Source organism: Archocentrus centrarchus, chromosome 12, assembly GCF_007364275.1.
Source record: "Archocentrus centrarchus isolate MPI-CPG fArcCen1 chromosome 12, fArcCen1, whole genome shotgun sequence".
Classification (NCBI taxonomy): domain Eukaryota; kingdom Metazoa; phylum Chordata; class Actinopteri; order Cichliformes; family Cichlidae; genus Archocentrus; species Archocentrus centrarchus.
Window position 1 is genome coordinate 10403443 of NC_044357.1, and position 15057 is coordinate 10418499.

The window sequence follows — 15057 nt, forward strand, 5'->3', positions numbered from 1 at the left end:
AAGTTATTTTAAATAAACAAGGTTATATTTAAAAACGCACTGGGTTTACTTGTTTTAATTTTACTGACAAATATGCAGGTTTTCCAAACATGGATTAAATCTAGTCTTAGGCTAAACGAAATTATCAGTGAAGACGTCCACTGGAAAAAAATTATGGTCTAGTTCTAGGCTTAGTTCATGGCTGGGAAACTGGGCCATTAACTTAAATAAACTGATCACAGTAAATCCATCCATCCATTTTCTTCTACTTGGTCATGGGGACAGAAGCTGAAGCTTATCCCATCTATGCAATTAAAATACATGTAGTTGAAAAACTTAAGGGAACACTAAAATCACACACAATCAGATCTTGATGAATGAAATATTCAAGTTGAAAATCTTTACTGGCATACATTGTGTAATTCGTTGAGAGCAAAATAACACAATACTCACTGGAAACTAAAATCAACCCTTTGGGGGATATATACAAAACCATACCAAAAATCAAAGTTAAAAATTGTTCAAGTATTCCCTTAATTTTTTTGAGGAGGGAGTAAGTAAGGGAGTAGGTAGGTACTCCATAATGCAAGCAGCATGCATACATTTGTTTTTTAAGAGCTTTAATGAAATGTGACCACAATAATTATTTTAAAAAAATAACACTTCACATAATTTAACTTGCAAATTTACACAAACCAGTCAGTATCACCTCATTTAGAGAATTTACAAATATTTTTTAAAGACTTGGAAAAGTCTTTTTTGTTGCAGCACTTCAGATTGGGTCATCTGATTGTTGGGGTTTTTACCTTTGAGTATAGAGCACCTTGAGGCAACTGTTGTGATTTGGCAAAATATAAATATACTTAAACGGAGCTGAACTGAATGAGGTCACGTAAAATAACACATTCATTGTGCACTGGAAGAATTATTTATGACTGTAATTATTTCTTCTGTTAATACAGACATTGAACACAATCTATTTCCACTTTAATGAAATCATTTACAGTCAGTAATTGTAAAAAATTCAGCTGAATGATAACACTTTATTATTCAGCCTTTGGGCTACAACTCAGTGTTTTTCAGTAAGCAGAGCAAGGAAAGATGGGGGTGACGGACGGCAGGTGGGACCTTTAAACCAAAATAGCTGTGCTGTTAAATGACAGCTACTTATGGAAGCTTCTTTCCACCACTGAATTTTTTTATTTGCCAACCATAAGTCAAAATTTTGAGTTAAAATTTTAGATAATAAAAAATATTTTTTTTAAGTGGTAGAAACAAGCTTCCACACCTACTCGACTAACACTACTGAAGTTTTGTATCGCTCTTAGTTATTTTAAATATTGTGTCTGCCCAGCTGTCCTGCATAAGGAAGAATCTCTAACATGGTCAACATATCTTTTTACAAAGGCCAGTAATTATTTAAATGTACATATGAACATGAAAAATGTGTGGCAGCACCCAAATCTATGCAGACACATTTTATGAGAGAAATACCAACATTGAATGAAAAGTTAACTTTAAATATGAAATACACACAACTGAGTCCAAACATTTTTAGACTTACTCTCAAAAGATTATTCCCCTGAAAGGGTGATGTCTCAAATCTGTGGCAAGTTAAAAAAATATAACTCTACCCTTAGATCTCCCAAAAATAACACTAACGGCAAGCTGGAGCCCTCCTGACTGTACTATTTGAAAACCTAACAGTCTTTATATTTGGACCTTGACATTACTTCCCTACCACCTGTAGAAGGGAGAACAAAAATAAAAGGTGCCATTTTATTACATTCTTTTAAAAACAGATTTTAGCCCAAAAAACAAAACAAAAAAACAAGAGTAATTTAGTTTAGAATTTTTAGGAAAGGGTTGTGCAGCTTTATGGTGCCGAGAGAAAGTTCAATATTTAATAAAAGGCAAAAATGACATCAAGACATGTAGAATAGCTGCTCTTAGAAAAAGTCCGATGCCTTCCGTCTCTTGGGAAGCTGCAGCAGATTGTCTGTGAGTGACGTGAGGTCCTGAGAGCCTGGAGTCTTTGCTTTGTTTGGCGTTGGCGTTCCCGAAGGAGTCGACGGGCCTCCGAAGGGAGACTTGCAGGCAGTGAGCCTGTGTGAGGGTGATGGGGTGTAACTTGCTCGCAGTGCTTTGTCTGTGTATTTGCTAGAAGTCCGATTTACAAGCCTCTGCAGGGCGGGCGAGAGGGCTGGACTCAGACCTTTAGGCGTAAGACTGCAACACAAAAGAATATCATGTTAGTTCACGTTGTTCATTTCTTCAAGAATGCACAACTTTACTGGAAGTCAGATGACAGAAGTAGCGAGCATCACTACCTTGCAAGGTTCTCTGTGACTTTTCGCAATGCTTCCTGTTTCTTTGCACGGTTCTTAGCAGCAGCCTCATTGGCCATCTTTAAACCCAGCCTCTCTCGTCTTCCTGGTTCTGGGATCTTTTACAAACAATAAATATCATCAAATCTTTTACATCTTTAACAATTACAAATTAATTATCAGCAAACCTATCTGTGAATTTTCACCACCTTAAAAGATGGACCATGATTCCTCTCGACATACGGCGTGTCTGATCCATCCAGACGAAATGGCGTGCTCTCAATCTCACCCCAGGTCATCAGAGGTGACTCAGCCACACCTGAAAGGACAAAAGCCTTTAGATCTAAAATGCAGAGGCAAGCTGAATGTAGAAAACAATACTTGGTATTTATTAGGGCTGGGCGATATATCGAGTTTTTAAGAAATATCGATATATTTTCATACGCAATATAAGATGAGACAATATCGTTTATATCAATATAGTCTATGTCGCATTACAATCATACTTGTAGATCCACCAGTTCACCTTTCTCTTCTCCCAGTTTGTCTCTGCACAACTTCACACTGCCCCGCCTCTCTCCCTCACCGATTCACCCGTAAATCATGCAGAAAAAGACAGCACGGCAGTGTTGCCAACTTAACGACTTTGCTTTTCAGACCCATCTAGTGACTTTTTTCCCCCAAATAGCAACTAGTGACAATTTAGCGACTTTTTCCGGTGATGTCCGTGACTTATGGAAAAGTTTGGAAACCTGAAATCCTCCGCTGTCGCCATGTTTTGTGTACATACAGCCTTTGTACTTCAGCCGTTTGTATGCTTTGGCATTGCCTGAACCCCCAAGAGTACCTGGCTGCAGGTAAGAGGGCCCCGCCATACCACAACTCCATAGCAGAAGTTGGTTTGTACCTTAAGTCACGTGACCTTAATAGTGGAAGTGGGTCTTTTTCGTGTGTTCGTGATGCAGCTCATAGACATATATAAGTAGACGCTGCATTGAGCGGGTGGGCTCATTTCTCTGATACGTCAGCGCATATATCCAGTCTGTTTACGAGTTTTTTTGCGCAGAGTACTAGATGTACAGGAGTACACACAGGAGGAAGCACTGTGGTGAAGTCTACTTCACTGCAGACTGGCTTTTTAAAGAATAAGTCAGCCTTTTGCTATTTTTGCTCTGGATCTTTTCTGTTTACATTTTAATAGCACAGCTGAGAGTCTTTTATGGAGGAAAAAAAAGCATTAATTTATTTGAGGAGCATTATGATTTAAATACTTTGCTTGAACTAAAAGCATTCAGACAAAACGTGAGCCCCTGAAACCTGAAACAGTCCTTCAGACAGAAAAATTGAGTTTTAATTCTTCAGCTACCCTATTCAGCCCTAAATTACAGTACAGGTCTTTTACTGTGTTGAGAATAATGATAAGATCACTCACCAGGTGCAGGTGAAGGAGTTCTTACGTAACCATATCCATTCACTGCTGGGGAGTCATGTGGAATAAGCTCCTTTCCATCAGGTCCTACTTTACCCTGTTTGAACTGCAGGAACAACATATTTGATGCATCATTAAAGAATCCACTTTTTTCCCCCAACTGAACAGACTGGCATGTAGAGAGAGCAATTCATTAATAAATAAGGGGCGAATAAAGGTAACTACAATATTTCAAATACACCACCATATGAATAACACCTACCTGTGCATTGAGAGCTGCTGCCTGCTGAATCTGGCTCTTGTTGAGAGCTTTGCTGAATGGGTCTCCAACAAAGCGGGTGTTCTTGTGAACCACCTCCCTTGGCTTCTTAAAGATGGCATCATCATCTTTAACACCTGATTAAAAAAAAATAAAATTGAAGAACAAAATAAAAATCTCTCTAACACACAACTGAATTCAGGCAATTTGGTGAATTCGCATAACATAGCTATCCAAGCTCGAGCCTCCTACCCTCCGGATAATACATCAAGGCATTCTTGGCTTTGTACTCCCAAGTCTCCAGTCCAGCTTTGGTACATTCAAGTGCTGCCTTCTCTGTTGATGGTAAGGCAAGGTTCTCCTCATGACGCTGGAAAACAATTGGAAGATTTTATAAATGATTTGAATGTAGACAGGAGGACTGCATTTATTAGCACTCACCTAAATCTATTTTATTTTATTCATTTTAGCATTTTTAGTTGACTGGTTTACTAGCAGGCAAGCCTATCGCTCTTATTTTGAAAGGCTTGAGAGAAAAAGAAAGATGTCTCTCAGGTGCAATCCAAGATCACGGAGCTGGAGTCCACGTGCAGAATAAGAGACTCCTTAGAGAGGCAGCTACTTGTAGTGATATATTCTTTATATTTCTCAAAATATACATGACAATTAAAATATTTGGAGATGGGGAGGGAAGTGCATTCCAAACAAAAGCAAAAACAACTACATGACTGCTCTTTGACTCCAACTGTTCTCAAACGATCATGCAAATGTGTGGCATGCCTGCATCACTCTAGCTTTACCTGGAGGAGATTGAGCTAAACTTTACTTTTTTTAAAAAAATATTCATTTTTGTACAGTCACATCTAATTAGTCATTAGCATCGTGTTCTTCTATTTTTGTTGCTTATTGGTAATTGGCAAACAGCTTCTAGGTGCATTAATCTACTGCATTGTAGGAAACTTAGTAAAAAGAGAAAATGCAGTATACATTTTAAGACAAGAAACAGCTGCAGAAATTATTTAATTTTTAAAAATAATTTAACTATTAAAAGAGTTGAGAATCATGGCCATAATTTTAGGGGGGGGGGGGGGGGGGGGGCTTGTGCTTATGTACATGTGTATACAACACAGATGACCATGAGTTTCAAATATCAAAAATTACAAATACAAATACAATACAAACTACTTCTTGTCTTAAGGTAATTATTTTCTTTGAGCGTGCAGTATGTAATGCACCTCTACTAGAAGAAAGTGGTAGTAATGGACCAAGAAGCTGTTAGCAGAGGACAGAGGAAGCAACACATTAGCTGCCAATTACCGGCAGATGAAATGTGTGGCACAGTCAGATTAGATTCTACTGTAGAAACAAGAGAAACATGCAAAGCGAAAGGCCTGAAAAATAAATGAAAACGTGGTCAACAGCAAATTCCACCAGGTAAAGCAAACATGCCAAAGTTGAGTGTCATTAGAAAGTGGAGTGGGCAATCTTGGAATAAAAATATCCAATAGTTTCTGATGAATATCAATTCTACTTTAAATGGCCATCCCTAATATACGTGTGCCCCACTCAACTCCAGTTCAAGGAAACACTGGTACACTATGATTTAAATACTTTTCAGACTTTTAGTGATTAACTGCCACTATAAAGAAAATTAAGCAGCCCTTATGACCAACCACTGGAGTTGTGGTTTTCAGGCTAGCATAAGCTTCAACTTCAGGCTATCAAAAACACCACAGGTAAGAATTTGATCATTGGAAGTTTAGTCACGATCATATAAACACCCTAAAAAACAAAACAAAACTGAACAGCAGATTTGTAATCATGGCATTTATACATTTCCTGCTAAAAATCCACACCTGTTTGAATTCAGCCTCAGCCTCATATAACCAAGCATGCTTCAGTTTCTCCTTTTCTTTTGCCAGATCCATTATCTGCTCAAAGGAAGCATTATCCTCACTGGTATTCTTAGCAAGGAAGCGGTCCAGACTGGGCAGCTGTTTCTCTTCTGTCTCATCAGCCCTCTTCTCTAGAAAGAAAGAAAGAAAGAAAAAAAAAAAAAACATTGATAGAAATACGAAAAAATATACTATTTATAAGTCCATTAATTTAGTGCCAAACATGTCACTCCTTAGAATAAATGAGAAACAGAACAGTATACAATATGGGAAAGGTACATAAGCTTCAACAAAGGGTTTAAAGTGAGACATTGAGTATAATTTATTAAAACTACATATCTGAGGATTATGTTATGTGTACTTACCACCATCTACAACTTTATGAGAATAAGTGGAAGCAGGGGATCCTGGGTGGCCCACTGGTGTCTCAAAGCTAGCAGGAGTCACATCTGGCACAAACAAAACAAAATGAAAATTAGAAAAAATACCTGGTCAATTCAAGTTGAATCTCCCATGGTATAATATCATTGGCATGTGGAGTATTTTACTTGGGAGCACCAAATAGAGCCTTCTGTACTAATATTTCACTCACATGGTGCAGAAGACTGCGGTGTAGATTTTGTCAATGATGATCCGTATTGGATGGAAATCTCTCTCATCCTCTCCAGGTCTCCATTTTCCTCTGCTTCAAGATATTCCTTCTGTGCCTGTAGCTTTGTCACATCTGGGAAAAAGTCCCTCTGGATAATTTTCTCTAAGCTCTGTCAAAACCAACCACAGGCAAAAGGTTAATACAGAGGAGATATTAACAGCCAATATGAGCTTACATTTGTGGTTTTAAGTTTACATCCACTCATGGGCAAAACTGTCATGGTAATTTTGGGCTTTTAAAGATTTCTTTGAACTTTCCAGGGTGCAATAATTGTACAGCATACATCTTTAATGACTTTAAAAAACAAGAATTTGGTGCACAACTTTAAATTTATTTTGGATTTTCTCTAAATCACACAGGGTCAAAATTATATATACAGCTCAAATATATACATACACTCACTTAAATATTTTAATAAGTGGTGCTGAAGGTTCTACATTGCCTTTTATCTTGACAAGGCCAAAACCTATTAACATTTCGTTAGTGATCATGATCAACTACAACCAGTAGATTCTCTTCACCAACATAAAAAGGATTTGTTTGTCATGCACTCATTGGACTGACCAATACTCAGAACAATGGGAAAGTCCAAGGAATTCAATGAAGATATTGGAGAATATTGTACATTTACACAAGTTGGGAAGGTCTCTTGGAGTCATTTCTAAGAAACTGCAGATTCCAAGATCGTAATTTAAATACAAGTTATTCAAATGTGTCACCACTTTGCCAAGGTCTGGAAGAAGACCCAAACAGTCACTCTCAAATGAGACGGAGTTGGTTAGGATGTTCAGGAACAACCCAGAAACCACCAAGGCTCAAACCTGCCATGAACTGCAAACTACTGGTACACCTGTGTCACTGTACACAGTAAAGTGATTTTTACATCTCCACAAACTGAGAGACAGAGAAAAAAAGCCCCTGCTCCAAAATCAACACCTTCAAGCTCAACCGAAATTTGCAGCTGCCCACATGGACAAGCCAAAGACAAATGTTTTATGATTTGACAAGACAAAACTTGAAGTATTTGGCTACAATGACAAGAGGTATGTTTGCAGGAGTAAAGGTGAGGCTTTCAAATTTAAGCACACTGTACCAACTGTCAAGCATGATGGTGGTAGCATCATGTTCCAGGGCTGTTTTCCTGTCAGTGGTACTGGTACATTGTGTGGATGGAATAATAAAGGAGGACTACCTCCATGTCCTTCAATTTCACCTTAAATCAACAGCTAAATGGTTGAAACTTGGACACAATTGGACGTTCCAAAAGGACAATGATCCCAAACACACCAGAACTGGCTCTGGAATGGATAAAGCAGGCTAACATTAAGCTGCTGGGATGGCCTTCCCAAAGCCCCAGCCTCCACCCCACTGAAAATTTGTCAACAAAGCCGGGTCTGTGCCAGGAAATCAAACAATTTAAACAAACTCTGCCAATTCTGTCAAGAAGAGTAGTCAATCCATCCAGAATTAGGCCAGATGCTTGTTGACGGCTACCAAAGTCTGGTCGAGATGCAGGATACTAAAGGACATTTAACCAAATATCAGTGGTTTAATGTTCCATTTAACCACTAATGTGTATTTATATAGTTAAGCCTGTATGTATAATTTTGACCCTGTGTGGATTAGAGAAACATCTGACCACAGCTGCAGGAGTTATCAATGGGAAACTACGAGTTGGATTTCTAATGCCTAAAACCAAACTAGATGTATTCAATAGAGCAAGATCATTTGTATCAAGCCCCTTGATGTGGAGTCTTCAAAAAAAATGTAATCAGTACTATCACAACTTAGCAGTACAATTTCATATCATGAACTACTGTCATAACAAGAATCTCACTTTATGCCTACAACCTGAAACTTTTTCACAGGGAGTGAGTATTTTTTTTGGATCTGTTATACACCTGTCTGTCTAGTATAGTAAATTTAGCTTAGTACTGTGCATTAAATGTACAGTACGAAGCGAGTGCGTATTTTTTTTTAGACCTGTTATACACCTCTATGTCTGTGCAATTTAGTAAATTTAGCTTCATACTGTACATTGTATGCCTACTAACTTAGTGTTTACCCAGCACTAACGCCTGTCTGCGTCAGCCATTACTTACCTCAATGTAACTCTCCTCATCCAGGACTTTTCTCTTCACCATCCCCTTCTCCTTTTCCTCTGGCTGCTGTTGGAGAGCCACTGTTGAGACCGCTACAGGAACGAGAGTCCCGGACAGCGCTTTCCTCACGCTGGCGCTGCCCTCCATTGTGGACCCTGTTAGCCTCCTAGCTTAAGGGCTAAAAATTATCCTTCTTCTACAAACAGTGACGGAAATTAAATTATTGGCGGCTTTTAGAGCTGGTCAACACCGTTTAAACAGTTAACGAACAGCGTAAATAATCAGACATTTAAAAATGCCGAGCGCCACCAACTGTAATGCATTAGCTAAGTTTTAGCCACCAGCGTACAAACAACATACAGCCGGAACGGTTACGTCACCGGAAGTTTATAGCTTCTCTAGAATTTTTCCAGAATAAACGTTAACAGCTAATAGCAGTTCAATATTTTTTATACTGTGCGTGGCAGAAATGCCAAACTTTTATCGGCCAGTTTTATCTGGCTGAATAAACAAAACAAAACAAAGCACGCATAAAAACGGCATAATGTATAAAAACCTAATTTTTGTTTTGTTTAAAACAATACAGACGAAATAGTGTAAAAGTGCAGATTCAACAGTATGTCTTATTACACGTGGTTTGGCTCTAGAGAAGCACGAGAGCTTCACATGTGGAGTTTTTAGAACTAAACAATTCTAATATTCATATCATATTATTCTTCACAGTCTGATCAATTTCTAGAGATTTCTCGAGATTTAGCTTTTGAACCACTGCCTTCGCCAGAAAAGGAACGTTTTATCGAAAAACTGATATTAGAGACACTAATGATGTTAATGGCCTCACTACAATTTTCCCATACAGTAACTCATCCACTGGGCCGGTTCTGAATCCCTGTTTGCACGATTTGTGCCAGTGGTTTTTGGTATTTCCAATACAGCCTTTCTTATTTGCTAAACAAACACTATGAGGTCAGATCTAGAAGCAGCACGCCTACTCACCTGACAAGGAAATGCTACAGAAATGTCTGCCAATTGAAGACATTATTTAAAAGTAAAGTTAAACATTAAAATTCTAACATAATCTTTTATCATTTAAATTATGTGTTTTTTCTATGGGTGGCACAGAAAATGACATTTCTTCACTCCTTTGAAAAAACAAACAAACAAAACTTTATTTGTTCTCAAGGACACTTTTTCTTACAGTCTGTGCAAACTACAACAACTCATTTACAAATTAAAGGTTTTATTTCCAGTAACAGCATTAGCACATGACCCACTCAACCACTCAGACTCACAAATGGGCTATAAAGCTAATCTATGGTTACATATAAGAATTTTATGTTACACTTGGATTTGAACACACAGCCATGCAAAATTTATTTAGTTTTTTTCTGTGTTTCCCACAACAAATGAAAGTCTTTTCTGACGTCTCCACTTGGCTCTTCTGTTTTTAAACCAGACCTGTTTGGCAGAAAAGAGGCGACATTGTTGAGATGCCATTTTATTGTTTAACTCTTGTATTTACAACAGTTTCTATTCACATTTACATAATTAATAGAGCACCAGACACATACATTTAATAAAAACACGGCAAACCAATAAGAGCTGAATATGATGCCACAGTGTTACCTCTACTCTTTCTTCTCTTAGGTGAGTGCGCTGTGCAAGTTTCTCCCTTGTGTTCACATCTGGATACTGGTTCTGCAGGAACAGCTCCTCCAGTGCATCCAGCTGTTCCTCAGTGAAAATGGTACGGTGACGCCGTGTTCGCCTCTGCTGCTGAGTGGGTGACTGCTCCTCTCTGTGAGCCTCTCCCAGGCTGCATGAATCTGAGATGATTGCCGGGTTCCAACCATACTGACAAGCTGCAGGGAGGAGGTCTGATTTAAGGTTCGGGAGTAGAATAAGCTCAACTAAGGACAAAAGCAGAAGGTGTGGTCTTACCTTCGTGGATGAAGTCAGTCTGGAGTATGTCAGCACAATGTGAGCAGTAGCAGCAGCACAGGCAGGCATGATGAACCGCCTCTGTTTGGCCTCCAGCAGGACTCACTGTCTTCTCTTTTAAGGCAAGACCACTCGCGCCATACGACCATTTATCTCCACTGCTGCTCGGATACTTGCTCAGTATGTTCTCAATAGTGAAGGGGAACTTCTGTCTCTCCATCCTGATCAGTCCTTCCATCTCCAAGGGAGTTTCCAATGAAAGCACAAAGCAGTGGCGATCACAGGATATTGTGACACACACAGCACCTTTTTGAGCCTCAGTTGCTCTTCTCCTTCTCCTCTCTCTACAGCAGCGTGTCAGGCCCTTATAGTGAAATTGGGAGGCCAAAAAAAAAAAAAAAAGTAAAACTATAATCCCCCCTATGGACCAGACACATAAAAACGGTTGAAACTTAATTCCTTGCTAATCTGGGCAGTTTTGTGAAGAGGTTAGGGAGGACGGCAGATTCAGTTAATCTTGCCTCATTCCTTTCTTCAAAAGAAATCAGATTTTGCTGCATAAAATGAGAAGTGGAGAGCTCCTAAGATCCTTATTGTTAAGGGTTTTAGAGGAAAGGGGATTGCTTGGTATTAGAAACCTGGATTTAAAGATGAACGTTCTTGGTGTGGCCACTGACTTTTATATGCTCAATCTGAGGATTAGTTCTTCAAATTCACTTCATAATGTCACCGCCCTGTTTAGCTTTGTCAACAAATGATCTTGTATAAATTAGCATATTTATTTACACAAGCTGGGGCTGCACTGTCAACAACAATACACGCTAATTACAAAGTGATTAGGGAGTTACAGATGAACGGGTGACTCATTTAGCCAGTGTCAGTGATATATGGCGACACTGATAGATTTGTATGCTTGCACATAGCAGGAGTAAATTCAGAAAAGGGATCCATCCGAGTGGTTTGTATTCACGATCGTGCATCATGTGTCTTATCTTTGTGGTGCAGTCTTTTCAGTCTGACTTTTCTGACAATGTGCACAGCTGAGGTAAAGCTATTACAGGTTAAATTCACCCCCCCACCCCCCACCCCAACAAATCCTGTGATTTCATACAAGGCAATACACCTTTTTCTTTTTTTTCCCCTCACAGAGAATTAATGGATTTCCACAATCTGTCTTAAGCTCCCTTTATAAGAGCTTTTTGAAAACAGATAACAATAAACACCATCTCATCCTTTTCACTTGGGTTTAATAGCGTTCAGATTGTTGATGTATAGTTTGCGGAGAAAGTGAGATCCCTATCTGCAGTTATTGTAGTTCTCAATAGAAGGAATTGTACCATATCCATGTTGGTTCAAACAGTTCAAAATTCATTACTGGGGATTACAACGACAAAGTTTCATTTTGTCGTTGTAAGCAATATATGGTACAAAGAGTAAAAGTGAAGAGAACCACAGGCGCCGGCTGGCAGTTGAAAATTTTCTGGATTTTTAAGGGGCTCAAGAATAGTATCAGAGATAATAATACTAATACTATATAGTATTATATATATATATATATATATATATATATATATATATATATATATATATATATATATATATATATATATATATATATATATATATATATATATATATATATATATATATATATATATATATATCCTGAACAGATAGGAAGGGGAAATCGACAAAAACAAAAGCCTCTGAAACATTTATTGAGTCTTTTAAAAGCAAATGTTTCAAAATTGTTAGTAATTTTGTATAAAAACAAGGGATGTTTTAATCTGTAAGGCCTAAACACTAGAACCACTGATAAGAGTATGGTATAATTTCAGGATCTATATTTTCACTATTTGACTCTTCTAGAGTAGTTGGCCTGATTCTGTTTGCTTGAGATGATCATACTGAGCATATCTGCTATCACTCATATCCTCTGTGGCTTTGTTTATCTTATACTTATACTTCCATACATTTCTTACTGTGCTGTATTAACCTTTAAAATGACAATAAAGCCAGAGTACTCCTAGTGCTGTTCCCAAGCCCAGATGAATGGGGAGCAATGCCTCAGGAAGGGGATCTGGTGTAAAATCTTTATCCAATCAAGCCTCTGGACAGAAAAAAAGAAGACAAGGGTACTTGGTGGTGGGATGAGGAAGCACAGGAAAGTATTCAAAGGAAGAAGTTAGCAAAAAAAAAAGTGTTTGGTGTTTGGAAAAAAGAAGGTGTTTGGTATTTTAAAGAGAGGTAGTAAAGGAGTACTGGGAGGCTAGGCACACAGCAAAGAGAGAGATGTGAGGCTAAACACTAAGGAAGGAGAAAAAGACATGCATCGATTCGCTAGTGAGAGATTAAGCTGGAAAGGATGTGCAGCAGGTTAGGGTGATTAAAGATAGAGATGGAAATGTACTAATAAGCGAAGAGAGTGTGCCGTGAGTACTTTGAGCAGCTCATGAATGAAGAATTTTGAGTGAAACTCAGTAAATTCATGTGTGAGAATGAGAGGGAGACAGGTGTAAAAATGAAGATGCAAGGAAGAGAGGTAGTAAAGGTGAACAAGTTGGAAAACCTGTGACCAACCATCCAAAGCAGACAGAGCACAAGGGAAGTGAAGAAGAGAGTGCAGGCAGGGTGGAGTGGGTGGGGATGAGCATCAGGGGTGATTTGTGACAGTAATATAACAGCAAGAGTGAAAGGGAAGATTTACAAGATGGAATAGAAAAGAATAGAATGCCTTTACTGTCATTATACCGAATGTACAATGAGATTGGAGGGCCACTGAAGTGAAACCTGCTATGATGTATGGTTTGGATATGGTGGCACTGACAGACAGACAGGAGGCCGAGCTGGAGATGCTGAGATTCTCACTGTGACCAGAATGGACGGGATTAGAAATGAGTAGATCAGAGGGACACAAAGTTAGAGAGGCAGGGCAGAGATGGTTTGGACATGTGCAGAGGAGGGAGAGTGGATATATTAGAAAAAGGATATTGAAGATGGAGCTGCCAGGCAGGAGGAAAAGAAGACGACCACAGAAAAAAAATTCATGGATGTTGTGAAGAAGGATATGCAGAGGGTTGGCATGACACAGGAGAATAGTAGAGATAGTGTGAGGTGGAGGCAGATGAACCCGATGACCCCTAAAGGGAGAAGCTAAATGAAGAAGAAGAAGACACTGTGTTTTATGTGAGGATTGACTAAATAAGAGAAATAAGGCAGAGGCCGAATAAGACATTATAATAACTTCCCTGCCTCTTTTGTAGTGTGACGGTGCATTTTGAAAATATTAGTTATCACACAGAATGGTGATTTGCTTGGATGTTTCTCAGTGTACGTGCTCTTTAGGGTTATGCGTCACGATCTGATATTTTAAACGGCTATTCAGGCAGAAAGTCAGCGGGCGGAAAAATGGGAAGATTTAAGGGCACAAATCAAATCAGTGCAATTCAGACAGGAGACATTTGATTATAAATACACCCACACACTGACTGTTGATAAGTGAGCAGGGAACTGTGCATAGCAGCAGAACACTCATGTGTGAAAATGCTCAGTGTCTCTGCTCGCTGCTGGACCCGGGCCTGACACCTCCTGGGGTTTCAGAGATTGAATCTGGGTGATCAGGGGATCAAACCCTGCTCTCTCTGTTTTCTCCAGAATTTTGTGCAGAGAAAAACTGTAAAAGTCTTAGCCAACACTTGTCAGATATTAACGCGCTGATATTGCAGAGGAATCTGGAGAAACACCCCATCGTTGCATAAACTCTATTTATTTGATCGCATTGCACAATGTTTTTCTTTATTGTGTTTTTTTATACTTTCACTGAGGAGTTTGTTTGGCTTTGACATTATTCTGCAAGACTGAGCTTGCAAGAATAAGATGGAATCACACTGGCAGTAACAGGGAAAAATCGTGTAATTCCTCTTTTTGTTCCACAGCTCTTGTTACGGTTTCTCTCCCTCTTTTTCCTTCCTCACACACATATTTTGAAGTTAATTCATTTGCCAAAAAACAGAGAAAACACACATTAAATGAAGTTAAAGATGAGTTTTACTTGCATGTTGTTCTCATTGTGTATCTTTGGAGGACGTCCACTCCACCGCCCTGAATTTTCCCACATTTGTAGAGACTTTGTTTTTACTGTGGATTGATTGGCCTTTAAAAGATCTTATGAAACTTTTTCCAGTTTCTTCTAAGGTCCTCTGAAAGCTGTTGCTAAACAAAGAGCATGTTTGTGCAAGGCAGTGTAGGACACACAGCAAATCTGAAATTTTGGTACATCTGACATTAAAAAAATAAACAGACGCGAACCATGCACATACAGTCGTGCAGTATATTTGAATGCAACTTTTCCAGCTCCATTCTAGCTAAATATCACAAGCCTGAAAGGAAACTAACCAAAGCTCTGAGAATTGCTTTCTCACAGCCTCAACTGACAGCTTTCCTGCCTTTATTGGAGCTGCATTTTCTTTTCTT

The 15057-nt window shown here is 38.8% G+C and overlaps 2 protein-coding genes across 2 annotated transcripts; both read right to left on the reverse strand.

Annotated features, from left to right (window-relative positions):
• Nucleotides 1-389: 389 nt before the first annotated feature.
• On the reverse strand, nucleotides 390-9013 carry ess2 (ess-2 splicing factor homolog). Its single transcript, XM_030742657.1, has 10 exons — nucleotides 8644-9013; nucleotides 6482-6650; nucleotides 6255-6338; nucleotides 5851-6020; nucleotides 4247-4364; nucleotides 3998-4131; nucleotides 3739-3841; nucleotides 2516-2625; nucleotides 2310-2425; nucleotides 390-2208 (listed from the first exon to the last, which is right to left on the reverse strand). Exons 1-10 carry the CDS (start codon nucleotides 8788-8790, stop codon nucleotides 1929-1931), a joined length of 1431 nt encoding a protein of 476 aa, XP_030598517.1. The 5' UTR covers nucleotides 8791-9013; the 3' UTR covers nucleotides 390-1928.
• Nucleotides 9014-10020: 1007 nt separating this feature from the next.
• LOC115789006 (homeobox protein goosecoid-2) lies at nucleotides 10021-10804 on the reverse strand. Its single transcript, XM_030742153.1, has 3 exons — nucleotides 10585-10804; nucleotides 10270-10505; nucleotides 10021-10101 (listed from the first exon to the last, which is right to left on the reverse strand). The coding sequence occupies exons 1-3, from the start codon at nucleotides 10802-10804 to the stop codon at nucleotides 10021-10023; spliced, it is 537 nt and encodes a 178-aa protein (XP_030598013.1).
• Nucleotides 10805-15057: the final 4253 nt, after the last annotated feature.